General features: G+C 50.4%; 2 protein-coding genes across 6 annotated transcripts in view; one reads left to right on the forward strand and one right to left on the reverse strand.

Annotated features, from left to right (window-relative positions):
• Ikbkg (inhibitor of nuclear factor kappa B kinase regulatory subunit gamma) overlaps positions 1–10610 on the forward strand; it is a 16712-nt gene extending 6102 nt beyond the window's left edge. For 3 of the 5 annotated variants that reach the window (XM_013141272.2, XM_063246622.1, XM_005000024.3), the window contains 9 exons: positions 497–698; positions 1589–1800; positions 4488–4606; positions 5132–5284; positions 5787–5883; positions 6704–6847; positions 7064–7206; positions 7322–7380; positions 7548–10610. In XM_013141272.2, coding sequence (XP_012996726.1) covers positions 512–698; positions 1589–1800; positions 4488–4606; positions 5132–5284; positions 5787–5883; positions 6704–6847; positions 7064–7206; positions 7322–7380; positions 7548–7684 — 1251 coding nt within the window. In that variant the 5' untranslated portion in view covers positions 497–511 and the 3' untranslated portion in view covers positions 7685–10610. Of the gene's footprint in view, positions 1–496; positions 699–1588; positions 1804–4487; positions 4607–5131; positions 5285–5786; positions 5884–6703; positions 6848–7063; positions 7207–7321; positions 7381–7547 lie in introns of all 5 variants that reach the window. The other 2 variants (XM_063246623.1, XM_005000025.3) reach the window with 2 other exon arrangements.
• Positions 10611–25936: 15326 nt separating this feature from the next.
• On the reverse strand, positions 25937–27014 carry LOC134475399 (EKC/KEOPS complex subunit LAGE3-like). The gene is made up of 3 exons (XM_063245674.1): positions 26746–27014; positions 26320–26442; positions 25937–26127 (listed from the first exon to the last, which is right to left on the reverse strand). The coding sequence occupies exons 1-3, from the start codon at positions 26934–26936 to the stop codon at positions 25989–25991; spliced, it is 453 nt and encodes a 150-aa protein (XP_063101744.1). The 5' UTR covers positions 26937–27014; the 3' UTR covers positions 25937–25988.
• Positions 27015–27263: the final 249 nt, after the last annotated feature.

Below are 27263 nucleotides of genomic sequence, written 5' to 3' on the forward strand. Positions count from 1 at the left end.
TTGCTTGTTCCCTGGCTTGTGGTCACGTCACTCTAGTCTCTACCTCTGTTTTCAGGTGGCTTCTTCCCATATGGTTCCCTCTTTTCTCTTGTGTCTTTTAACCACATTTGTTGGGGTCCATGTGACCCAGGATGGCCTCATGTTGAGATCCTTCATCCATGTATGTCTGAAAAGACCCTTTTCCAGATACTGTTGCACTTGGGGTGAAGACATAGACACAAGGTCTTCAGGGCTTACATTTAGCTGCTTACACTAGGTGAGGGCCAGGACCTCCCCCTTCTGTGTAGAGGTATGTGGAACGGACAGGGTTCCCAGCACTCTTGACATTTCTCTCAGTCATCATCCTCTGCTTTTGATAAAAGCCCTGCTTCAGCATCTAGTTCTGCTGTACAAAGGGATTGCAGTTCTGCTGCGCTGTTGCTGTTGGCCCAGAGCTCCTGCCAGGGCAGGAATGTGGCACTGTCCCCTGTGACACCCCTGCTGCCCCCACCCCCAGGCGCTGTTGTGGTGGATGAGCAAGCACCCCTGGAAGAGTCAGCTGTGTGAGATGGTGCAGCCTGGCAGTGGCCCAGCAGGGGACCAGGACATGCTGGGCGAAGAATCCCCTCTTGGGAAGCCAGCAATGCTACAGCTGCAGGTGGAGCAAGGCAGTCCCGAGGCCCTGCAGCACTGTCTGGAGGAGAATCACGAACTTCGAGGTGAGGAGGGCTGCATCTCTGCTCTGATATGTGCAGCCACTGGGCCCCTCTGGGTTTCAGCTGGAGCTCCCTGGGAGTAGATCCTGAGTGGGCCGAGTATGCAAGACGCATATTTAGAGGAGTCCCAGGACCAGTACTGGGGAAGGACATCGAAGGGGGCGGGTGAGCAGAGAAGGCAGTGGGCTCCAGGAACAGGGACCTCTGGAGGTAGCATGGCTTTCCCAGTGGGCAAACGTAGCCAGGCCTGTGTCCCTGCCCTGAGCAAACCATGAGCATTGGCACTTCAGTGAGGGGCATGGCCTGCCCCGAGATGGGATCTGGCTCTCCTAGGAAGCCACCATTTCAGGGTCATAATCAGTCACCACTGTCCTTGGGTCTTGGCCTCAGTGAAAGACCTGCCTTTGAGTGGGTGGCTGGGGACTGAGTATTTTACAGGGCCACCCTCTGGGTCTCTAGAACTGTCCCCCTCATCCTGGCACTACTATTGGAAGGCAGCTGTACCGACCACCCCTGCAGCATGACATCCTCCTTCCTGCCCCCTCTCCTCATTGCCTCCCCTCCTGATCAGGGCTCAGGATTATAACCCCTATGGGTAAAGGGACCCCCTTCTGACTTGCTGGTCCTTTGGCATGAGTGAGCCCTAAATGCCTAGATGACCTCTATAGTTTTTGAATTATCAGGACCCAAAAGCCAATGAATTAAGTGTGCCTTGCAGAAGCATAGGGTCAGATTTTTCTCTGTAATGAATTTGGAAGATTGGAAGAAGTGGTGGGGGCTTACATGTTTAGATGGTTGTCTGTCCTGGCTGGGGGGGCAGCAGTTCAGCATTGCCAGGGGGAGGTTACCTGCTTGGCACCAAGGCCAGATTGTCAGGACTTCCTGTCCCCCAGATGCCATCCGGCAGAACAACCAGATGCTGCGTGAGCGCTGTGAGGAGCTGCTGCACTTCCAAGCCAGCCAGAAGGAGGAAAGGGAGTTCCTCATGTGCAAGTTCCAGGAGGCCAGGAAGCTGGTGGAGAGGCTGAGCCTGGAGAAACTGGAGCTGAGGAGGCAGAAGGAACAGGCATTGCAGGAGGCGGAGCAGCTGAAGAGATGCCAGCAGGTAGCCGGTGGGCAGGCTGGGCCCCTTTGGGGAACCCTACTATGTTCAGAAAACTGCAGAGTACTTGTGGCTGGTGTTCTCCTGCAGGACTACCTGCTTGGCTCACTGGGGACTCTAGGACCCTGCAGACCATTAATAAAAGGATGCAGTGGTACAGGTGTCTGAGTTAAGGGTCAGGAGAGGTCAGTAGGAATGTCCAGAGGCCTGGTGGGGTGCAAGACGGCTTGTGTGTGACCTTGTTACCCAGGAGAACCTCAAGCCTCATGTCTGGGGGTTCTTAACAGGGGGGTGGCGTAGGCTTGAAGCATCGAGTGGCTGACACTGGTGGCTTGGGTCCTAGCCACCCAGAGGTCCAGCTGGCACCATGTTGCCCAAGGTGCCTACTTGTGTGTGGCGCCAGCATAGACTGCCTGGCAGGACCCTAGACCCAGTGAAAAAAGCAAGGTACTTTCACCAGGCAGGGTCTTCAGGGACTTAGCACTCCTTGCCTGGGATGTGCAGGAGGCTCAGCCTGCCTGGGAGCTGACCTTGTCCTGCCTTGTCTGCAAAGGATGGCATGCTCAATATGGGCAAAGGAGAGTACTTCAGTCTTTCTAGCTTGACCAGTGACAGGGCCCTGGTGACAGTAGGTCAGCAGGGGTGCACAGTCTGGGAGGGGCAGAGCCACAGACAGATTCCCTGCCACAGACAGATTCCAGCCTTGGAGGATGTGTACCTCACTGTGGGCAGTGCCTGGCTCAGAGTATTGCTTTCCTATTGGGGAGTCATGTGAGTTTGTCAGGGCACACTGGTACCAGGGATCGAACTCACGACCTCACGCTTGCAAGGCAGGCACTTATGCCACTAAGCTAAATCCCCAGCCCCCTAAACAGCAATTTCTTATCCCCATTGTTCCCCAGTTCTGGGGTCCAGGGATTTGAGATGAAGGTCTGGCAGTATGGGTTACTTTTGGGGTCCATGAAGGAACTCATCCCCTGTCCCCTCTGCCAGTGCCCAGTAGCCCGGCAGTCCTTGGCACTCCTGGGTTGGCAGCCTCTGCCACTGTCATCATGAGGCCACCTCCCGGTGTGTCCCCTCCCTTCTTTGTATAAGGACTCCAGTGTCAAAGAGGAACAAGGGTGGACATTTGTCAGAGCTCCAACAACAGACTTTGTTCATTGACGACTGGTGATGGGGAAAGAGCTGAGCTCTATGGCCACCTGCAGAAGTGAGAGTTGGGGAGGGGGTCCTGGAGAGATCTGGGGCTGGAGTGTAGCTCAGTGGTGGAGCATGCATTTAGCACGTGTGGGCCCTGGGTTTCTGTCTTAGTCAGTTTCCCAGTGCCGGGACAAAATCCCCAGCAGCACAATTTAGAGGAGGAGGGATTGTGTGGCTCACAGCCTCAGAGAGCTCAGTCCGGGGTTAGCTGCTCAGGGTGGGAGCAGCATGGCAGAAGGGCCAGGTTGGGGAGAGCTGCTCACCCATGGCAGCCAGGGAGCAGAGACCAACCAGCTCCCCCCATCAGCAGCACATCAGCCATGAACCCATCCATGGGTGAGTCCGCTGAAGTCTGTAGCAGCCTGTGACCCAGTCACCCCCCGAAGCCCTGCCGCTAGACACTGGAAACTTTTTTTTGTGTGAGGGAGGTCATTTTAGATCCAGACCATGACATATTCTACTCCTATAAAGAAGAGAGTGAGGCAAAGAACCAGGGAGGGAGGGAGAGAGAAGTGCGTTGGATGGGGAAGGATGCTCAAGTAAAAAATGACAATGGGTGTCAGTGTCCACACAAAGAGGCACATATCACGGTTAGGACCATGTCGTGTCCTGGTGCCCAAGGGAGTCTGACCCCAGCCCCATTCCCAGTGATTCTGTGTTAAAGGATCGCTCTCAAGTCTCTGGACACTGCTGGGGTGCAGCAGGAGCAGACATCTTAGAGGGCCAGAGGAGCATTTGTTAAGTGCTCCAAGGGAGGCCGGGGACCTGTGTCAGTTGTAGCCAGAGCTTTCCAGACAGGCCTAGAAGGCACCTGGGATGTCCTAGGAACGTGGTCAAGGCTGCCAGGAGTGTGTTGGATTTGGTCAGGTCTTGGGGCAGGGAGGTGAACTGTGTACTGTTTTTGTCAGTCTTGGTATTTACTAAGATTCAGCAGCCACTCCTGCTTGGCTGAGCCTCTCATCTTCTAGTAGGCCCATGTTTATGTTGCTGTCTTTGGATCCTAAAGCTGCTGAGAAAAAAGTTCCTGCTTAGGCCATACCCATGTGGTCTCTGTGTTCAGCCCTCACCGTCTGATGGCCAGGGCAGTGGCTAAGCTGTTGCAGTGTTGCAGTATTCCAGGTGCCTCTGTGTCCCTGCACCCCTTGAGGTCCTGTCACTTCACCTACAGGGGTGGGGAAGGGACCCTGGAGGTAGGGGTTCCTAGGAATTGATAGCTTTCTGTTGCCCAGGCTGTTTCACTGGCTTGGGCAGCTGCCAGAGATGAAGAGTGGGATGAGTGGGGGTGGAAGGACACTGATGGATGCGTCTCTGCCAGTAGAGAGAGTAGAGGTGGAGACCAGGGGGTTAGGGAGCCATTGGGCTCCCTGAGGTGCAGGGTTTGGGGGTGTTGGGTACAGAAACATAGCCCTCAGGGGTGTAGCCTGAGCTGCTGCTGGGCTACCTCAGGCCTTAGGAGAAAGCAGAGCTGACAGGAAATGATTCTCCTGCAGCAGATGGCTGAGGACAAGGCATCTGTGAAAGCCCAGGTGACATCCTTGCTGGGGGAACTCCAGGAGAGCCAGAGCCGCTTGGAGGCTGCCACCAAGGAACGCCAGGCTTTGGAGGCCAGGTGAGTGGCATTTTAAGGGCCCCAGCCCCAGAACCGTGGGCACATCTCTTAGAGGGCCAGGACCTGGTGTGGTTGCCATCCTGGCTGAGTTTCACATAGTGCTGGTGTAGGGGCCCAGGAAGACCACTAGAGAAGTGGAGACCACTGCCGTGCCATTGTCCCTGCTTGTCTATTGGGCGGGTCATCTTGAGTTCATGTGCCAGGTGCTCACTGAGATGCTGGGCCCCTGGGAGAAGGCAGGTGCTCCGAATAGGCCTCATGGCTTGCATGGTTCCTCGGAGCATGCCTCCTTGTCAGCATGGAGAGAAGCTCTGCAGTGCCAGCCCAGCCTCACCTGCCTGCCCCTTCCCTTGCAAAGGGATTTGGTTGCAATAAGTGGGACATTAGATTGGGGCCAGGGATGCTACTGTGGTGCTCGCCACCTCATTATGTCCCCCCCTCAGGTATTTCCTCCCAGCTCAGGTGCATGCGGGGTGATCATGTCTTTCCCCAGCTCTGTCCTTAGTGTTCCCCCATCCTGCACAGGGCTCGGGCTGCCAGTGAGCAGGCGCGGCAGCTGGAGAAGGAGCGTGAGGTGTTGCAGCAGCAGCACAGCGTGCAGGTGGACCAGCTGCGCATGCAGAACCAGAGTGTGGAGGCTGCGCTGCGCATGGAGCGCCAGGCCGCCTCAGAGGAGAAGTGAGTGGACGCCAGGGCCCATCCCATGCAGCCGTGGGTCTCTGGCACCTGGATGTCGGCTGCACTACAGATATTATGCATCATCTGCCTAGAGGCTATGCTGCTGCTCTCTCTCTGTATGCCTTTTCAGTGTCCTTTAATCCAGAACAGCTTCTCTACTCTCTGTGCTTCATGAAGCTGATGCTTTGGAAGGCTGAATCCATTTGACCATGGTCATCTCACTTCTTTGTCTTCTTTTTGGTGTTAGGCCTTGTGCATGCCAGGCAAGGACTGGCACCACACTATACCTGCGTTCTTAGTACAAACATTTTAAAATGTTGGCTTTGAGAAAAAGGATAAGAACTGAGTGATCATGTCAGTTGTAGGACACTTGCAGGCCCAGCTGGTGGCCCTAGGGCTCCAGCTGTACACTTAGAGGCCTTCTTCTGAGGCTGGGAGGTAGTGAGGGGGAAGAGGAGAGATGGACGCAGGCCTGTGACCAGCCACAGCTCCTTTTCCATAGGCGGAAGCTGGCCCAGCTGCAGGTGGCCTATCACCAGCTCTTCCAGGACTATGACAACCACATCAAAAGTAGCATGGTGAGCGGCGAGCGCAAGCGAGTAAGTATGGCATGCTAGGCCTTCCAGGGCTGGCCTCGGCTCTTCTTGACACCTTGATACGGTGGCTTTTGGGAGGGACAGTGTGCAGATGTAGTGGTTGGGGAAAGGCCATGGGGAGAGGGAGCCCAGTAGCAGGCTGCCTTCACAGTGGTCTTGGCCCCTGTCTTGCATGTTCTCCCTGGAGGGCTAGAGACACACTTGTCTCCAAGGCCAGGTTTCCCGGGCCAGATGAGTCTGAGGAATGCTTCTACCCTGGCATGGAAAGGTGGCCAGAAGCCCTCTTTGATTTCATTCTCCCCAGACCTAGACTGGGTGTGGTTTCTGGCAATTACATTTTCAGAAAGACATTGTCAGTGTGCATGTACCCTGAGGAGATTTGTAAGGATTAAGCTTGAAAGCAGATCACAGGAGGAAGCGTTAATTATAAAAATGGCCACTTAATCGCCATGGAGTGGCTAGTCTCCATGGAGAGTGCGCATGTGCATGCATGTGGGGCACCTGTGGATGAGAGGGCTTTGCCCAGGTGGTGGAGTAGAGGACCAACAGGAGGAAGCTTAGCTGTGTGTGCAGGGGAAGGAAGGTGGCACCTGTCTTGAAGGGTCACAGGTCCGTCTGTCTGGCTCAGGGGAAGCAAGTGCTGGGAGAGGTGGTGGCCCATGATCTCAGAGGTCCACTCAGTCCTGAGATCCCTAGGAGAACCTTACCTTCTGTCCTTGGTGGGGATGGGACACACACCTCTCCTTGCACACACTGGGCTCGTGTGACTGGCTCCCAACTCTGGACGCTGTCCTCACTGTGTCAGCACCCCTGGCCCTCCTAGGGGATGCAGCTGGAGGACCTGAAGCAGCAGCTTCAGCAGGCCGAGGAGGCCCTCGTGGCCAAGCAGGAGGTGATTGATAAGCTGAAGGAGGAGGCTGAGCAGCACAAGATGGTGATAGAGACGGTGCCAGTCCTGAAGGCACAGGTGAAGCCCTCTTCTGGGCATCGTCTTATGTGGCCTCGTGTTCTGTGGGCTCACACTGCTTCTGCCTTTCTGTGCCCTGTGGGTTACTTGCTGGTCTGTCTGCTCCCTCTGGGGGTGGGAGTGGGGGCTCTACTCTGTCCCCCAGGCCCAGCAGGCTGTGCCCAGCATGTAGCTAGTGGCTGGTAGCTGGTGGCACGTCCCTCTCACACTTGCCAGGCGGACATCTACAAGGCTGACTTCCAGGCGGAGCGGCAGGCCCGGGAGAAACTGGCAGAGAAGAAGGAGGCACTGCAGGAGCAGCTGGACCAGCTGCAGCGCGAGTTCAGCAAGCTCAAGGCCAGCTGCCAGGAGTCAGCCAGGTGGGGATCTGTGCTGGGCTCCCTGGTGCTCTTGTCTCCTGCTCTGCCCCCTGGGCCTGTGGGAGCTCAGAGCCTACGTGTGTGTGCGCTCAGCTGGTGGTTTGCCTCTCCCCAGGATGGAGGACCTGAGGAAGCGGCATATGGAGGTCCCGCAGCCTGTGCTGCCTGTCTCTGGTGAGTGGGTGTGTGTTGGGGTGCTCTTGATCCTCCATCAGGAGCCCAGCCCTGCCTTGGGATAGATGTCATGCTACTGGTTCCTGCTAGTCACACGTGGATAGGGACACTTGTAGCCAAGGCCCTGGCACCTCTTGACACCCAGCCGGCTTGTTCTCTCTCCCCAGGATACCGTTCCTTTCACATGCCCAATCAGAGGAGGAGTCCCCCTGAGGAGCCCCGGGACTTCTGCTGTCCCAAGTGCCAGTATCAGGCACCTGACATGGACACTCTGCAGATCCACGTCATGGAGTGCATCGAGTAGGGTCAGCCCCTGCCACGCCTGGGACCTTGCTGCCTCTGCCATCCTTCCAGTCCAGAATTGAGGACTTGGTGCCACAGAGCAGGCCCAGTGGGTAGCTGCAGGGCCCTGCCTTGGCCCTTTGCTTTTCTACTCCTCTCCTTCCCTTCTGTGTGCCGAACCACTTCTTCTCCTGCCAGCCCAGGAGTCCAGGAGGGAGGCAGGCTCTGGAGATCGGGGTTTTCCTGGCCACACACCTGCCCCAAATGCCACTTCTCCTGGCGGTGGCTCCCACCAGGCAGCGACCCCGTGGTGGTTAGCCAGTACCGTGGATGGGCCTTTGGGCCAGTTGCAGTGTTTCTGCTCATTAAGAACAGTGCAGTGAAAATGCTGGCATGCTCATCACTAAGAGGTGAGCTGTGGCCTCGAGGATGGGCATGTGGACCTCTGGCTTTCAGCTGTTGGCCAGACCCTCTTCCCTAGGAGTGAGCAGAAGCCTCTTTTGAGGGTGGTGGCCCTTATGTCTGTGGCTGTGAGCTGGCTGCACTTGTTTTTCAGCCATTTTTCTATTGGGTTGTTGCCTTTTATTTTTCAGTTTTTAGCAGCATTTTGGTCATTCGGCGAGAGTATTTTTGTTTGTGACAGAAACTGCACACATCTTTTCCTACTTTGCTTTTGCTACCAGTGGTTTTTGGCCATGAAGGTTTTTTGTGTTTTTGAGACAAGGTTTCACTATGTAGGCCAGGCTGGGCTCGAACTGATTCTTCTGCTTCAGTCTCCTGGGGTACTGGGATTACGCCCAGCAGAGGTTTGTATGTATTTGTTTATGTAGTCACATCCACTTTCTCCCTTGTACTGCTTTGGGTTTGGAGTTGCCAGCTCTTTGTAGTCTGTCAGAGGGGTACTTCAAGCTTGAACACTTTTCTTTTGCAATCGCCAAAGTATGCCCTCACCTTTGCCCAGTGTATATTGCCTGGTGTCAGTGGTGGCCACAGCCCATCATGTTCTAGAAGTTGATGATGCCATGTCCTCCACAAGCCCCAGACACTGGACTTGCAAGTGGAAGCCAGTTGACACTGACGGGTAGATCAGGGGCATTTGGAGGATGACACAGTCATTCTGGTGCAGGGAGGAAGTCAGAAGCTGGGAGGTGGGAAGGCCTGCAGTACACACGCGTCCCTAACCCTGGGCTCTGGGCCCTCCTCTCCACCCTTGCTGTGCTCGCCAGCCCAGGGCCTCCTGTTTTGTGCTTGTGAAAGGCCTGGCCGAGTCTGCAGGGGCAGCCAGCGGCCTTTCTGTTTCCTGAAGTCCAGGTATCTCAGCATCTTGGCCTTTGGGAAAATACCGGAGGCCCAGACAGGTTCTGTCACGGCTCCTACATTTCAGTCTTGTCTTGAAACTTTTCTGCAAGAGCACTCTTGGTTCTTCGTCTGGTTACTTAAAAAATAACAAAATCTCATTCTGTCATGTTTTGGAAATCATAATCTGAAGGCAAGTTGTTTCTTTGGTATTCTTTTTTTTTTTTCTTGAGACAGTATCTTGCTATATGGCCCAGGAACTCCCATGATCCTCTTGTCTCAGTCTTCCAAGTGCTGGGATGACAGGTGTGTGTCATCATGCCCATCTTGAGTTGTGTCTTCACACTGAGAATCAGTCCAAGGCCTGGCTTGAGCTTTGGGCAGTTGTTGGCAGTCTTAGTGTTCCTCCAAAAGGGCCTACCCTTTTGGTCTCTGCCTTTGGTCATGTGGCCACATTCTGCTTTGTCCTGGTTTTATAAGGACATCATGCCTTACACATAGGGCCCTCTGGATAAGCCAGGTGATTCACCTTAAGAGCCTTACCTTTGCCAAATAAGGTCATATTGACAGGTCCCTGGGGCAGGACCTGCACAGTGTTGAGGCTGGGTTGTCCTCCACTCCTGACCAGGAAATCTCTGCCAGTGGAACTTGGTCCCAGGGTAATGGTGGCCACCAGATTGCAGGCACAGAGATATCTTGTTTCCAGGTGGATACTGCTACAGGTGCCTATAGATGGGGTACCTGATCTCTGGGTAGTGGCCGCTGGCTGTGGTGGACTTTGTGCTTTGTGGGAGGGTGAACAGAGCACTGTGGGCACTCTCTCTGGTCAGCACTCTTCAGAAAGGAGCATGGCAGGGTGCGAGTGAGAGCTGTACCAGTCAGGAGCGGGGCCAGACCCAGGCCCTTCTGCTGCCTTCTGTGGTGCCTCACATCAGACAGCAGGGCCTCTCGGTTCTGCTGCTGACCCAGACCTGGAGCATGCTGCAGTCTTTTCTGGTGCTGTGTAGACTGGGTTCCCTCAAGGGAAACCACCTCTGTGCCTTAGCAGCTGCGATCCTCGCTCTGTCCTGCTGCTGCCTGGTGCTGAGAACTCCAGGTGGCCAACTAGCCCAGTATGAGAGGGCCCGAGGCTATAGGCACTCACAGTAGTTGGAAGCGATAATCAGAATGGCAATGCGTGCAGCTCTAGGCATGGCGTCCCGTCAGTGAAGTGTGGCCACAGCCGCGTGACGATACCCTCTGAGGGTACTTCATGGTGACCTAGAGTCCGCACTGGGAGTGTCCTAAGACAGTGGAGTGCTAACAGCAACTTCTGCCTTTGGAGTGACTCATGCTTCATCTTTTTTTTTTGTCTTTTTCCTTTTTATCGGTACCGGGGATCGAACTCACGACTGCCTGCTTTCAAGGCAGGCGCTTATGCCGCTGAGCTAAACCCCCAGCCCCCATGCTTCATCTTTTGTAACTGCCAAAGGCCATGTTGAAATCAGAGGCCATGGATCTGGTGGCACAGTCCTGAACAGCCAGTCTTGATATCTTGTCACATATGACATGCTGTGGAGTTAGTGTGACAAGGCCCAGACATAAAATTCATTGTACAGTGTGAAATAAAGATGTAAATGCTGCAGGTGTGGCAAGATGACCAACAATGAAAATTTCCTTGTGTGTTTATGTATATTTCCTCCATGCATGATTATGTGTAACCTTGGTCCGGGTCAGCCCTATGTTGGTGCAGCTCAGGTTTTCTAAGCTCACTGCTGATAGGACTGTGTGTCAATGGGCGAGGGCTGGGTGTGGTGGTGCACCCTATTGTCCCAGTGCTCAGGAGGCTGGGGCTGGATTGCCATGGGTTTGAGGCCAGCTAGGCTACATAGTGAGTTCAAGGCCAGCCTGAACTACATAGTGAGACCCTGTCTCAAAAAAAAAAAAAAAAGATTAAGTGGCATGAGAACACTGAGGTCCTGTCTCACAGTGATGAAGAACAAAGCCGCTGATGGAGGAGGCAGAGTGCAAGCCAATTTATTTAAAAGATGTGAAGGCAAGGAAGTAAAAGATGCAGAGGGAAGGAATCAAGAGCACCTGTGGGCTGGGAGGGGTTCTGTGTGCAGGTGTGTTAGGGAGCTCTAATCTCCGCTCTATAGTGGGACAGCAAAAACAAAAGATGGGTAGAAAGAGACAGGTCATAACTAAAAATTATACCTTTTTTTACTCTTTTTTTGTGGTACCAGGGATTGAATTTACAACCTCATGCTTGCTAGGCAGATGCTTATGCCACTGAGCCAAATCCCTGGCCTAAAAATTATACTTTTAAGAAGATTGCAAGTTCCGGGACGGGCGTCGGCTGAAACTACCCAAGATGACCCACCAGTAAAAGGACATAAAATGGTTCAGTAAGAAAGGCTGAGACCCCTGAGAATGTTTGAATTACCTATTCAAAACAAACTGGGTCCATGGCTGCAGGACCCTTCCTGAGGGGGGAAACCATTTATTCCAGAGCTTTCCATCCCCTCAAAAGGAGAAACTTTACCAGTTCCAAACTAATCCCCACTCACTGTTAAGCGCATCCTAAATCTAATAAACTCTTCCTGGGGCTCTTAGTGATACATCCACGACAGAAGTCAGCTAACCTTCCTTATTTCAGCTTTGGGAATCTCTCAGACCCAACCTGGTGGTAACAGGAGACTGCTCTTCCCAGGGTCCCAGCGACACAATGCTCATGTGCCCTGGAGCATATGGATCATGCTTGTGGGGGGTGGGATGGGGTGTCCCTGACAGTTAAGGACACAGATGGTTGAGGTCCTTGGAGGCTAGGAGCCGCTGCCTAATAGAACCCTAAATTCTGTCTCACAAGCTTTTGCTATACAAGGGAACCAGGTGAAGTGCACACCTGTAATTCCAGCACTCTAGGGGGCAGAGGCCAGAGAATTGCAAGTTCAAGCCCAGCTCAAGGAGTTTACTGACCTAGCAAGACCTTGCCTTAAAAGAAATGTAAAAAGTGCAGGGCATATGGCTCTTGTAAAGACCCTGGGTTCAATCTCAGTGCTTCAAAAGAAGAAAAAATCTGGGCAAGGGGCCAGCTTAACACTTGGGAAGGCCTTTGTTTCCTGGATTTCCTGTGACTGCTGACACAAAATACCACACACTGGGGAATTAAACAGTAGCAATTTCTTGTCACCCAGCTTAGACCCAGGGGTCTGGAAGCATGGATTCCTTCTGGGGTCCATGAAGGAACTCATCCCCTGTCCCCTCTGCCAACGTCCAGTAGCCCGGCAGTCCTTGGCACTCCTGGTTTGGCAGCCTCTGCCACTGTCATCATGAGGCTACCTCCCGGTGTGTCCCCTCCCTTCTTTGTATAAGGACTCCAGTGTCAAAGAGGAACAAGGGTGGACATTTGTCAGAGCTCCAACAACAGACTTTGTTCATTGACGACTGGTGATGGGGAAAGAGCTGAGCTCTATGGCCACCTGCAGAAGTGAGAGTTGGGGAGGGGGTCCTGGAGAGATCTGGGGCTGGAGTGTGGCTCAGTGGTGGAGCATGCATTTAGCACGTGTGGGCCCTGGGTTTCTGTCTTAGTCAGTTTCCCAGTGCCGGGACAAAATCCCCAGCAGCACAATTTAGAGGAGGAGGGATTGTGTGGCTCACAGCCTCAGAGAGCTCAGTCCGGGGTTAGCTGCTCAGGGTGGGAGCAGCATGGCAGAAGGGCCAGGTTGGGGAGAGCTGCTCACCCATGGCAGCCAGGGAGCAGAGACCAACCAGCTCCCCCCATCAGCAGCACATCAGCCATGAACCCATCCATGGGTGAGTCCGCTGAAGTCTGTAGCAGCCTGTGACCCAGTCACCCCCCGAAGCCCTGCCGCTGGACACTGGAAACATTTTTGTGTGGTGGGAGGTCATTTTCGATCCAGACCACAGCACTGGCTCTGGAGGAGGAGAGGAAAATGAATCACAATGATCCTGGACTTAGGGTTTAAGCATCTTGGTATCCTGGACCCTGTACCAAGATGGGGAGGGACTATAGGGAAAGGGGAAAGATAGGGAAATGATAGGATGAAGGCTGTAGTAATCTTTCTGGCAAATTACAACTAAGAAGTGTTAAATCTGCTGGAAGGAGCAATTAGGAAAAGTAGGAGAGCTGACAAAGCAGGCTCCACCAGGTATCCCAGCCGCAGTTAGCTGTGCCCACCTACAGCAAAGTACAGAGGAAATAAAATGGGCTGGGAGCTACATAACAGAAAACTCAGTGTATAACTATAGAACATATATACTCACATCTGAACTGCTTTTATTGCTAATTCCACCTTATATGTATGGTCCCTCCTAAACAGCCTGTGCATTTCAGAGACAGGGCCTGACAGGACAAAGAAATGCAAATAAAACTCATTTAGAAATTTGTGTGTAGAAGATGCCAAGAGGGTTGGGGCCTTATGGCCTGTGACAGCCAATGAGGTTGTGATAAGCTCTGGGGAAAGAGTCTTTCTTTCACTAGATAAAAAGAGGTTGAAGAAGCCGTGGTGGCTCACTCCTGTAATCCCAGCACTCTGGAGGCTGAGGCAGGAGTACTGTTGTGAGTTTGAGACCAGCCTGGGCTACAAAGTGAGCTCAATGCCAGCCTGAACTGCATAATGAAACCCTGTCTCAAAAAGACAGAAAAAAAAAAAAAAAAGAGGCTGAAGCCAAAGGCCCTTGGGCTTTCTAGCCCAGGCCCCTATTCTCTCACCCAGGATGACTTTCTGTCCCTGCTCTTTTCCTCCTTTCCTGCAAATAGTGTCTTCCTTCCTTCCTTCGTCTGTGGTTCTTCATGGGGACAGAGTTTATAACCCCAGGGAACAACTCAGATGGGGAGAGCGGTGGAGCTGGAGCTGTGGTGTGGACAGGACTAGGAAGAGTGCCGGGTAGAGTGCTGGTGGTGACTTCCAGCTCTGGTTTGGCCCGGCTACTTTATGGTTCCCCATGGGGCTGTGGGCTCTGGAATTCATGCCTCACAGGGTGGGTGGCTGGTGTGCTGTGGTAAACCTGTTGTCTGCTTTGCTCTGTGCCCAGCAATGCTCTTCTACAGCCTCATGAGATTGGGTCTACCCTTTTTTTCCGTTCCACAAACACACAGCATTTTTGTATGTTGTTCTTGTTCTCTCTACTGGGAAGGCTCTGTCTCCTAATCTTTGCGAGGCTGACTTTTATTTGGTCATTGAGCTCTAAGTGTAAACATCACTTTCTTCATCTGAAGACTTTGTCCTAAATCACATTTCCCTGTTTTTACTCTTTTTGTTTCGTGTTCTCTGTCTACCCACTAGAGGACAAGCAGCAGCTTCCGCTGACCTAATCAGGCTGCATCCCCAGGACAATGCCCAGCATACGGCCACCCCCATGGGCATGCATGGATAACATGAGCTTGTCTCCCAGAGCCACTGGATTCCTGTCAATTGTTTATTTCTTTATTTTTCTGAGACAGGGTCTTGCTATGTAGTTCAGGCTGGCCTTGAATTCACTATGTAGCCCAAGCTGGTCTTGAACTCACGGCAGCCCTCCTGCCTCAGCCTCCCCAATTTTGGAGCTACAAGTGTGTGTCACCACTCCTCGCTTCATGTCAATTTTGTTATTTTTTATATTTTGATACCGGGAACCGAATTCAGGATTTTGCGCTTGCCTGGCAGGTACTGTGCTGCTGAGCTACATCACTAACCCCCTGTCAGTTTTTTTTAAAAAGTAACTTTATTGGTACACTCAATATACATAATGATCACATTTATCATAGGGAATGCTTTGTTTTGTTTTGAGATGGGGTTCTTACTATGTAGCCCAGGCTGGCCTTGAACTTGCAATAATGCTCTTGTGTCAGTCTCCCAAGTACTAAGATTGCACCACCAAGCCAGGACATCATACGGAATTTTTGTGTACACATGGCATATCTTGATTCCTGTCAGTCTTTGGAGACATCACCCTGTTACCATACATGGTAGTTGATAAAAATTACTGTATTAATTACAACACTGAAAATCTATTTTAGGGACTGGTTACTGACTTGGGGGGACTTCTTACAAGCATTTATTTAAATTTTTATTTATTGTTATTTGAGACAATTTCTTGCTGTGTATTCCAGGTTAGCTTTTATCTCACTATGCAGTCCAGGCTGGCTTTGAACTTGCAGTGATCTTCCTGCCTCAGCCTCTCAAGTGCTAGGATGACAGGTGTGGACCACCACACCTAGCTTCCCTAATAAGCATTTAAAAAATTGTTCAGAATTTGGGTGATCAGTGCATGTTACAGTCTGATACAAGACAAGAGGAGACTCAGGTCATGTGGCCAAGACCCAGTCTCCCTCTCCATGTCTCCAAAGTTGCTGATGGGATAGAGCATGTCATGCATCGAGAGCAGCATTGAGCTCAACAGAGAAGGGAAGGCTGGGAATGCAATGAGAGGTCTGGCGTGCTCAGTGCCGGATTTTCCATCACACTCTGAAGAGCTTCAAAGGCTGGCTGAAGAAAGCTGACTGGTGGTTGCCTAGGGCTGCAAGTGCTTCAGGGACATGGGGAGAGACTGCTAATGGGAACAAGGTTTCCTTTCAGGATGACAAAAAACACTCTGAGCTTGGTCATGGTGGTGGTTAGATATCTGGAAACATGCCACAAACCATGGAACCATGTGCTTGGTATTACTGCAGTGTGGGGATCAAACCCAGGCCTTGTGCATGCTAAGTAGGCACTGTACTACTGACCTGCAACCCAGCCTTTTTTATGATTAAAAATTGATTATTTATTTATTGTTTATTTTGAGACAGGGTCTCCTTATGTAGCTCAGGCTGGTCTTGAACTCATGGTGACCCTGCCACCTCAGCCTTCTTAGGGCTACGATTAGAGATGTGTGCCATTGTGCCTGGTCTACATTTTTTTTTTTTATTTTGACACAGGGTCTTGCTGAGTTTTCCAGTATGGCCTCAAACCCTTGATGTTCCCAACTCAGCCTTCCTGTTAGCTGGGATTAGAGATATGAACCACCATGCCTGGCTAAACTGTACACTGTACATTGGCAAATGGCACAGTATTTGGATTAAACCTCTATGAAGATGGTATTAAAAATGTCCAAGACCTGGGTGTGATGATGTAACCCTATAATTCCAGCACTGGAGAGGTTGATGCAGGAAGACTACCATGAGTTTGAGGCCAGCCTGGGCTACACAGGGAGACTGGAGGCAGGAGGGTCCCAAGTTAGTAGGCAAAGATGCCCAGCATGGCAACCACCGCCTAAAAATAGAGAAAGGCAGGGAATGCCCTTTCCTGTGGCCTTCATGGAACCATAGCCTTTAGGGCTCCTGGACCAGGGGAGAAAAAGCTTCTGTCATTTGAAGCCATCCAGTTCATAGTTCTTTGTGACAGCAGCTTCAGAAAACTTACATCCTCTCCCCAAGTACCCAGCTAAGTCTTTCAGCCCTACCTGACCACCTAAAGCACTCGATTTCTCTGTTTCCTAGCAGCCAGCTTCGGCCTCTGCCTGCACTGGGGCTTGAGATTCTCCCTTGGGAAAGCTGGAGCTGACTGGTGTAAATTCAGTTGCTGATGTGCGTGTTGAATTTACACTCAGTGAGGGTGTACGTGGTGGGTGCTGTACTGGGGATTGAATCCAGGGCCTTAGCACTGACATACTGTCTTAGTTACTTTTTTCTTTCTTTCTTTTTTTTTTTTTGTCTTTTTCCTTTTATTGGTACTGGGGATCAAACCCATGACTGCCTGCTTGCAAGGCAGGTGCTTATGCCGCTGAGCTAAATCCCCAGCCCCAGTTACTTTTTTCTTATTGCTGAGAGAAAATACATGATGCCCAAGTTGGGAAAGGAAAGGTTTATTTCTTACGGTTTGTGGAGGTTTCAGTCCATACTCAGTTGGCTCCAAGGCAGGGTGGCATGGCTGGGCCGCAGTTCATGGTGGCTGCAAACAGCAAGGCGGAAACTAGCAAGAGAGAGAGACACACCTTCTTCCAGCCATCACATTGAATGCTGGCTCCACCTCTAGGTGGGTATAGCACTGACATCATCAATCCAAGCTAGACAATGAACAAATCACAAATGTATGAGGCCTGGGGGACACAGACATAAACCATGACATAAACCATGACACATACATTCCCAGTTATTTTTTTATTTTGACAAGAATAAAACAAAATAGTCAGTCAGTACAAAAGGATGGATATAGTACATGACATAAAAACAAAATACAAGGTGATCAACAATGGTTACCATAATGCCTCTTGTTATCTTCAAAAGAATTACCCTTATCATCTGGCCTAATATAATTGAACAAAACAGTACAGAACAAAACCAATATAATGAAATATTGGAGACATAGGATTTCAAAAGAAGATAATAGTAAAATCACAATGGGTATCATAATGCATGTTACTGTCTTCAAAGTAGTTGCCTATACCATCAGACTTGATACTATCAAAACAGAATAAAATCAGTCAAAACAAAACAATGAAAGCAATACAGGGCTTCAAATCAAGCTAATAGGAAATCAAAAATGGTTACCATAGTATATCCTGCTATCTTTGGAACAGCTGTCCATGTCATCAAATCTAGTATAAGTAGACAAACTGGAACAGAATAAACCCAAACTAAATAGAATAATTAAAACAATATGGATTTCAAATCATGATAATAGATTATCAGTGGCCACTGCCTTCCCTTTTTAGACAATCCCAGCTCTTTTTGAAATTTTTATTTGAATCAGGATCTTGCTAAATTGCATGGGCTGGGGTGGAACTTGTGATTTGTCCGCCTCGGCCTTGAAGAGCACTGGGATGACTGTGTGCCCTACCACGTCCAGTTGCATTTTCATTCTTATTTGTGATGTTTTCTGGGTCCTCATCTGGCACTGGTAAGCACTGTGAGACCACAGATGATGTGACCACTGCTCAGAGTTTTCAGCTTCAATCTGAAGCCTCTCACACCACACAGCTGTGTCTGAGGGTCCATGTTTGATTTTATCACTGCTCCAAAGGACTGGTAAACAGTCTGCTGGGTTTTCTGAAATTTTAACAGTGTCTTGTTAGCCTGGGTCAAGTTCAGATCCTCAGCCTTTAGGATTCAATGAGAAGCAGAATATTCCTTTAAGAAAAAGCAACAACTTCCATGTATAGTGGTGCACATTTGGAGTCCCAGACACTTGGAAGACTGAGGCAGGAGAATCAGTTTGAGGCTAGCCTAGCTAACACAGGCAGACTGTCTTCAGATACACACACACACACACACACACACACACACACACACACACACATACACACACATAGGCATGTGCACACGCACCCAGAGCAGCTATTTCTCTGCTCACATCTACAAGTCCCTCCTTGCTCTGCTAGGTATTTATTTACTTAGACAGGCCCTCACTATGTAGCCCAGGATGCCCTCAAACTCATGTGATCCTCTTGCCTCAGCCTCCTGTGTGCTAGGATGACAGGAATGTACCACCATGCCCAGCTCAAAATATCTCTTGAACTGATGAACTTTCTTCCATTTGTACTGCTATCACCCAGTTGAAGACACCACTGTCTCTCTCCTAAACGCTACTGACAGGAAAGTTACTGATCTCTCCATCTCCAGCACAAGTCCTCCTCAATTATGTTTTCCATATTGAGCTTAAACTATAAATAGGATCATTTCAGTTCCTTGCTTGAAACCTTTTTATGCCTTTCATTTCATTGGAACTGAAATCCAAATAACTTGGCTCTACCTCACCCAGGAACTACCCTCTCTCCACCCACTGAGCTCCAGCCCCATACTGATTCATCAGTGCATTTATTCCACAAATATTAACCAGTGTCTAGCACTGTTAGGTGCTAGGCTTGCAGTGGGGAACAATATATACAGAAATTGTTGCCTCAGTTTAGCATGGAGTTACACACCTGTGATCCTAGCACTGGGGAGACTGAGGCAGGAGGATCACAAGTTTAAGGCTGGCCTGGGCAATTTAGCAAGACTCTGCCTCAAAATGAAAGAAAGATATTGCTGCCTCCTATAGCTTATATTTTAGAGGGGTAGGCAGACTATAAATATGAGAAATAATGTATCAAATGGTAATAATTATTAAGGATAAAACAGCATGGGGAGAGAAGGAGGGAAGGAGGAAGAGAGGGAGAGAGAGAGATTGAGACTGGAGGGCTAATTTTAGATATAGTAGCCAGTGGAAATCTGAGAAGCAGACAGTTAAAGACTTAAAAGAACTTAAGGAACAAACTACATGGATATTTGGGGGAACAAAATCTAAAACAGACTATAATAAGTAAGGAGGTTCAATTGGTAATTTAAAAATCCCATCCAAAAACAAAACAAAATAAAACAAACAGATAAACCACGCAGGCAGATGACTTTACTAGTGAATGGTACAAAACTGTAAAGGACAGTCAACATCAACCTTAACATCAGTATCTTCCAAAGTACAGAAGAGACAAGAAAAACTCTTAACTTATTCTATGGGGGCAAGGATTACCCAGTGATAAGCCCACATCATGACACCATTAGAACAGTGCAGAAGCTCTCAATCCAATGCTAGTGAAATGAATCCAATGACACATTAAAAGTGTTTCATGCAGCATAATCAAATGAAATCCTATGGGTGTGAGGGGTGGTTCCATACGTAGAAATCAATCAATGAGTCAATGCAGTACATCACGTTAAAATGACAGATGGAGCTGGGGATTTAGCTCAGTGGCATAAGCAATTGCCTGGCAAGTGCGAGGTGGTGAGTTCAATCCCTGAAACCAAACAAAAAAAACCAAAAAACAAAAAACACAACAATGACAACAACAACAAAAACAACAACAGATGGAAAAACCCAACATAATTATATCAATGCAGAGCAAAGTTTGGACAAAATCCAACATCCTTTATGAAAAAAGCACTCAACAAACTAGGAATAGAAGGGAACTTCCTAAAAATAATTAAGAGTACTCGTGAAAGCTTTCTTCTAATATCATACTCAATGGTGGAAGATTGCAAACATTTGCTCAAAGATCAGAAGACAAAGCTTGCACTTTCAGCACTTCTATTCGATGCTGTTCTGGATGTCAGAGCTGGAGCAGTTAGGCAAGAGAAAGAAAGAGATGACATCTAAGTTGGAAATGAAAAGGTAAAACTATCCCTATTTGTAGAGAGATGCCATTATTTTATCTATAATGACCCCAAGGAGTGCATATAAGCTACTAGTGCTAGTACAGGAATTATGCCTAGTTGCAGGTAATAAGATGAACATGTAAAAATCAGTTGTTTTTCTCTACACCAGCAATGGACAGTCTGAAAATGAAATTAAGAAAACAGTTCACTTAAAATAGCCATCTATGGCAATAAAATATTTTAAAATAAATTTAACCAAAGAGGTATGTGCTAATTTTCCGTTGCTGTCACAAAATATCTGAGAAAACCAATCTAAAGGAGGAAAGGTTTATTTTGGTTCACAGTTTCAGTGATTTCAGTCCATGGTCAGCTGGCTCCACTGCTTTTAGGCAGGAACATTGTGGCAGAAGAGCATACAGAGGACAGCTGCTCACCACACGGCAGCCGGGAAGCACAGAAAGCTAAAAGAAGGACAGATCAGGGGACCGACAAACTTTACCCTTCAAATGCATGCCTGCTGGAGCCCCTTCCCGTAATTCAGCTCTGCTTCTTCAGCAATTACTCAGCTATAAATTTATTAATAGATCAATACATCGGTGAGTTAGTGCTTACTGATCCAATCAGTGGTCTAGTTCCCACCTGTGAATACTGATTGCTACATGGGGCATCAATATTTCAATATCTAGGTTTTCGGGAGACTTTTTTAGTACTAAGGATGGGACCCAAAGACTTGTGAATGCTATGCAAGTGCTCTATCATTGAGCCACATTCCTGCCTATTTTTAAATTTTATTTTGAGACAGGGTCTTGCTGATCTGCTTAGCTTGGCATCAAATTCATGCCCTAGCTTCCTGAGTAACTGGAATTACAGCTGTGTGTCACCACACCATCCTTGGCGTGCATTTTAGATTCAACCATAACAAGGGCCAGGTGTGGTGGTACCACCCCCATAATCCCAGCACTTGAGAGGCTGAGATGGGAGGATCATTGTGAGTTTGAGGCCGGCCTGGGCTACACCAGGAGTTCAAGGCCAGCCTGAACTATGTAGTGAGACCCTGTCTCAAATATCATACAAACAGAGAAACAAAGCAAAACAAACCGAAAACTATAACAAGATGCAAGGCACATGCATGAGAAGTGCAATACATTGCTGATGTAGCAGAAAAAGCATCCTCCCTCCCCCGTGGATATACTTCAGTTACTTAGTTACGTAGGCAATAGTTCTGTTTCAGTTTTGTTTGCTCCTGTCTCTTAGAAACAGCTGGACACTGGGATGTATAGCTGGTCCCTATGGTGCACACTGTGTAAACCAATCCTCAAGCCACTCTGCCTCTGTACTTCCTGCTTTGGTATCCAAAATAAACCCTAGACCATCACAGATTGGGGCCTGATACTCTGGGAATGATCTCGATCAGTGCCCATTGATGTAAATAAACCTGCCTCCAAGTCCTGGCTGTTGTTTCGATGTTTCTACTTGCACTGAAACAACTTAAAGAAGACGTTAATAAAAGGAAAGACATTCTATTTAGGTTAGCAAATCATTTGGGGTCAATTTTGTATATGGTGGGTCCAACTTCATGTTTGGCACCTGGATACCCGCTTGTCTGAGCACCATTTGTTGGACACAGTTTTCACCACAACGGACCATGGATGTATGAGTTTATTTCTGGATTCTCTCGATTATGAAGACACAATGTTGTTAAAAGTGATCTAAAATTCAAGTCAAGCTCTTACTGTAATTCTGAAGACCCCCTTTTTTTTTTCAAAACGCCAATCCTCAAGTTCACCTGGAATTATAAGGAGTTATGAACAACCAAAACAATTTTGAAAAAGAACATAGCTGTGGGACATATACTTTCTGATTTCAAAGCTTACTATAAACCATCAGGAATCAAAACACCATGATACTGCTAAAAGCACACATGCACCAACAGAGGAGGATGACAATCTGTGGATGCTGTGGGGATATCAGAGCCTCACCTCGGTGCCCTGTTTGCCCTCTCTGCTCACCCCGCAGAGGGCGAGGCTTGGCAGAGGGGGACGCAGCTCGTTATGTGTAAACACAGAAGGAAGCACCCGGCCCTGTCCTCTGAGAAGCCCCTGCAACCACTGCTCTCCTGTGGACCTTGAGTGACTCCAGCAGGACAGCATCCTGGCCTCACCACTGAGGCGCCAGACAGGAACTGGAGGAGAGAGGGAGATAAAGACAAAGATAGTGTCTCACAGCAGTCAGCAGAAACGTGGTGTAAATATGTACAGCGCAGCGCTCCTGGCTGCAAAGGCGAGAAAAGGCAGACAGGACAAAGACGGCGAGAACATGAAGACGCCTCCATGGGCAAGAAGACGAGGAGGTGCCGGGGCTGAAGGCGTCCTTCCTGAGAGCGGAGTCTTCTGACGCTGCCTCTCCTCCACCCGCTTCCAATCTCGTAACTTTTAGAGCAAAATAGGGATTCCCAGACACCACAGGCTGTGCTTCTTCTGTTTGCTCTTTGCTGTGCTCAGCGCCCTGTTCCGTGTGGGCTCTGAATAACGATCTCGTCGTTGGGAGGGCCTCGCCACTCACCGGGCCCGGCCCGCGTCCCTTCACCTCCCTTCGCCTTGGTGTGCCCTGAAGAGGCTCCCAGGCAGTGCCCGCCTCCACCTGCACCCAGAGCACTACCTTCCCTTTTGTCCTCTCCCAGTCACACTAGTAGGCCGGCCCCCAGCAGCCCCACGGATGTCAACGTTAACCACAGTAGGAGTCAATCGACATAAGACACGTGCCTTTGTTCAGTCATGGTGGCACACAGCTGTAATGCCAGCAGCATCTGGGAGACTGAGGTAGCAGAATTGGGAATTTGAGCACAGCCTGGATAATGCCTGACTAGGCAAGACCAGGTTGTGATCTATATACTTAAAAATAGGGCTGGAGGTAGAGTTCGGCACCAAGGCGCTGGGTGGGATCCCTAGTGCCACCCAAAATGTCCCCAAGAGAGTAGAGGTGGAGGACATACAGCATGAACTGGAAATTAGCCAGGCGGGTGTGCTGGACAGTCCCTTCCGACACGAAGGGACAGAAAAGACGTGGCAGCCTTGCTCAGAAGCAGAAGCTGCTATCGCCAAGCCCAGACTTGGCTCCAGGAGAGTAGCACAGGAATACAGGAATGATCGATCTTGTGAAATCTCTTGATGAAATTCATCACAATCCATGATAGCCAAGGATGTAGCAGCCACCCAACAGATACAATGAGGCCCTATGAAATCAGATATTCATGTGTGTTTAAGACCCTTATTTGTGACGGAGGCAAGCCCTAAACAGCCCTCCAGCTTCAAGTGCTTTGAGTGGACTTGGCAACCCACTAAATCTGGAGGACCCATGCCTGTGCAACATGCCGTGTCCCCCCACCCCATCTTCACTGTGGATGACACCTCTGATGGAAACTGCCCAGTGCGTTACAAACTCCCCTAGGGTAAAAGGTGTCTTCCACCATCTTCCTCTGTTTTCTGGGAAAACAAGCCTTTGTAGCTCAGTGCATAGCTGCAAGGTTGAGTATTCCCGGAGAAAGAAACAAAAACAAGACCCACAAAGCTTGCTATTTAGTAACAAATTTTTCCAGATTTACAGAAACTGGGACATCTGGTGACCTTCAGAGAACAGCACCTCGCGCACATCAGCCAAGCGGCCCCCAACAAATTGGTAACTATCTTGGGGCCCGGCTGTCTGCTATCCCTGCCCAGCATCCCTCTGCAAGCCTGGTTCCTGAAAATCCCAAGCAAGGTGGCATTTCTGTGTCTTTCTCTGTTTGCTTTTAGGAGTGAAGTTCCACCTTCCACCTGCCAGCTGCTGCAAGGAAGGTCTTTCTTAGCCTGTGACTGTGTCTCGCAAGCGCCTGGCTTCACTGGGTGGCAGAAAGAGACCTTTCTTGGGCATGTGATGAGACTGGCAGCAGAACCTAAGCTCAAAGCGCTGAGCACCAGCCCTGAGGATCCTTCCCCTAGCAACTGTCTTTATGATTGCATCCTGCTGTCACTGGCAAATGAACCAAATTTCCTGTGATAGGGAAAGGAGTTTGCCTCCCCCTTCTCCTGTCTGACATGAGACTGCACATGACACATGACAGATCTGTCCCCTGTCATCCACTGACACCAAATCACTCTCCTCTGCTTGTGGGGTTTCCTCCCCTGTCCTCTCCCCCAGGGTCCACAACTTTCCTGACTGTGCTGCATGCGGCTCAATTCCTCAGGGAGGGCAAGCAGGTCCCTGGGCCTAACTTCCCTGGAAGGACAGTGTGCCAGCGTCACCAAGATGACAGCTTCGACTTCCCTAAACACAGCTTTGCCCAGTATTGGAGACTGAACCCATGGCTTTCCCTTGAGCTAAACGCCTACTCCTGTCACATATTTTAATTTGAGGCAGAATCTCACTAAATGTGACTTTTTTTTCTTTGTTCCTTTTGGTTCTTGAGACAGAGTTTTGGTTTGCAGTTCAAGGTATCCTGGAACTCACCTTGTCGTCCAAGCTTGCTTTGAACTCATGGTGATCCTCCTGTATTAGCCTCCTGAGTGCTGGGATGACAGGAATGCACCCCATGCCTGGCCTGACATTCTTAACAGGAAAATATGAGTTATGTCATAAATGATATTGAGGCTCCAGGAATCTTTGAGAGAGTGACTCACAGCATTTGTCACACGAAAGTAAATTTACATTAGAAGAAAATTTTACAGTATTATCATACGCTGTCAGTAATATTTTTAACGATTTTATACTGGGTAGTGTTCTCCATAGCCCATAAATTCCATAATGAAGAAATGTATTAAATGCACTTAAAACGTAAGATCACCAGAATCACTCTAACAAATGTAAAAAGCAAATTACATTTACAATCACATTTGGCTGGTACTGCATGAAGAAGGGTTGTCTCATGCATCTGCCTGACAGTAAGCATCATAAACACTTTGAAGAAACACAACCTGACACAAAGGCTACCACAACCTGACAGAAGGGAGCAACATTTCTTCAAGGACATTCATCCAGCAGCTGTCTCTATAACCTAGTCCTCCCCATTTTACCGTGAAACATTCTGCTGGATTCAGCCTCCTCAGCTTGCTCAGAGTTCATTACTGTAAGCATGCTCCCATTCCAAGGTCATGCTCTCCCCCAAATAAACACCATGATACCTTTAAGAATCTGTTGTTCTGATTGCTAAAATCATTTGTAAAATTCTCCAGAGGTGAGGCATAGGAACCAAGAGCAGTGAGCAGCAGTTCTCGGGGAAAAGGACCTCCTAGGTAACAGGTGACTGTGTTCTACAGAGGATGACCTGGACCCTCCTCTAAGCTCAACTCCCCAGTACCCTGGAGAGAGACACCTCTTATCATGAGCCTCCCATCCAGCCTCAGCCAAGGGAGGTACAAATAGTGAGGAGGGGGCTTCCGCTTCCTAAGCTGCCCTCCCACCAAGGGCATCTTCCTGAATGGGGCAGGAAGCTTTGGGCAACATCCCTGGGGTCAGGGACCATGCCACAATGTCGTCAGCCCCCTGGAGTGCATGGCCCCAGTGCAGGGTGTCTTTGAGGAGAGCACTGGCCATTGGCACTGGCCAGGATGCTCACAATGCTCCTGGAGCGTGTAGCTCCTGCCTTGCTTTGAGGCCGGCAGGAAGAGTGGGCATGGAAGCCAGCTCCCCTCCCAGCAGCATGGCATGCTCGCCCCTCTGACCTCAGGTCCATGGGCTGAGAATGCTCCAGTCCCGTGTGCTACTTATGGCCACCAGCTGTTACCTTTACTAGCTCCTCCTCTACCTCCATCCCTAAGTGTGTGTCCCCCAGGGGAAGCCGCCCAAGACCTCAGAGGACAAAAGCCAGAAACCAAGGAGAGGCGTTAGCTGAAACAAACTCAGGAGCGGAAAGGTTGCTCAGCTTTATTTTTTTCAGTGCCACACGCTCAATGTGGTATGGGCTTCAGCCCCCTTTTGCCAGAAGAGAAGAGGCCGGAAACAAGGGCTTCAAGCGCTGCAGGATCCGCAAGAGCAGGGCAAGTTCCTCCAGGAACTGGGTGAACACTATCTGGAGGTGGCCACGGTCCTGGGCGACCCATCTCCTGCGAGACAAGGGACAATCGCTCCGGGTCAGGACTCGGAGCCTGGTCAGCACCCCCAAATTCAGCTTCCTCCATACTCAGGGACCCCGACATTCTGCACTGCCCACACTCAGCACCTCCTGCACTCAGAGAGACCGCAAACTCATCCCCCCCCCCACCGCCATCTGCGCCCACCGTGCCCCGCGGCCTCACACAGTCAGGACGCTGCGGTCCCTGGTGAGCACCCGGTGAAGGTCAGGGCTCTCCCCGAAATCAGCCAGGTACCTTAGGCTGACCTCAGCCTCCAGGGAGGACCAGAAAGGCACCCTGACCTTGCTGTGGTGAGAGGTTAAGGCCTGATGCGCTACTGTCCACTCCCGGCCCGCCAGGTCCTCTGTCCCCTCCTGTCCAGTTCCGATCTGTCCGGTCCAGTCCAGGCCCGGGAGCTCTCAGGCTGTGCTCACCCACGTGGCTCCCCTCCCTCGCCCCCTTCGCCCGGGCTGTGCCTGTCCACGCGGCCCCTCCGCCCGGGACCCCATCCCCTCTCCTGTCCCCGCGTCCACCGTGGGTCTTGCGCGTCTCTGGCTCCGCTCCCCACGCCTCCCCGTCCCCCAACCAAGGCCCCGTCCTGAAGGATACAATTCATGTAGACCGGTCCCTGTCCTGCTGACCAAGAGCACAATGTCCCCAAAGGGCCACGGGCCATGGGGTATCTGGACGATCCGCAAAATGGTTGCAGCGTAGGCTCCCTCGTCCCCGGAGACACCTGCGCCACCCTGGTCACTCCTGTGGCCGTCTGCTCCGCCCTCAGCACCGCCAGAGGACTGCATGGCTGCCGGACCTTTTTCCTCAGACGCTGCCTGGATTATTTATACCGGATCAAGTAGGCCTCTGTGAAGCTCCGCCCCTTTCCCACCCACAATGCACCTGGCGATGCCTATAGCGCCTGCGCAAGGTGGACCTCGTGGCCCTCGTGCATGCGGGCTGTTTTCCCGCCAAATTGGCCTTCAGACCTGAACTGTTCTTTGGTTGCCAGGCAACGGGATTTCCTCACACAGCCCCGCCCAGAGAGGAGGAGCCAGGGCTGAAGGCTCCCTCCCGAGGGCTGAGTCTTCTGACCCTGCCTCTCCTCCACCCCCTTCCAATCTTGCAACCTT

Source organism: Cavia porcellus, unplaced genomic scaffold (genome assembly GCF_034190915.1).
Source record: "Cavia porcellus strain 051 isolate PalLab524CR breed Dunkin Hartley unplaced genomic scaffold, mCavPor4.1 scaffold_3, whole genome shotgun sequence".
NCBI classification, from domain to species: Eukaryota; Metazoa; Chordata; class Mammalia; order Rodentia; family Caviidae; genus Cavia; species Cavia porcellus.

What these genes read in the sequence shown, in the direction of transcription:
- LOC134475399 (XM_063245674.1), bottom strand. Translation starts at nt 26,936, where the DNA reads ATGCAGTCCTCTGGCGGTGCTGAGGGCGGAGCAGACGGCCACAGGAGT. An exon ending in GGGACCGGTCTACATGAATT is followed by an intron (nt 26,443 to 26,745) that starts GTATCCTTCAGG and finishes CTCTCACCACAG; the next exon opens with CAAGGTCAGGGTGCCTTTCT. An exon ending in GACCGCAGCGTCCTGACTGT is followed by an intron (nt 26,128 to 26,319) that starts GTGAGGCCGCGG and finishes CTTGTCTCGCAG; the next exon opens with GAGATGGGTCGCCCAGGACC.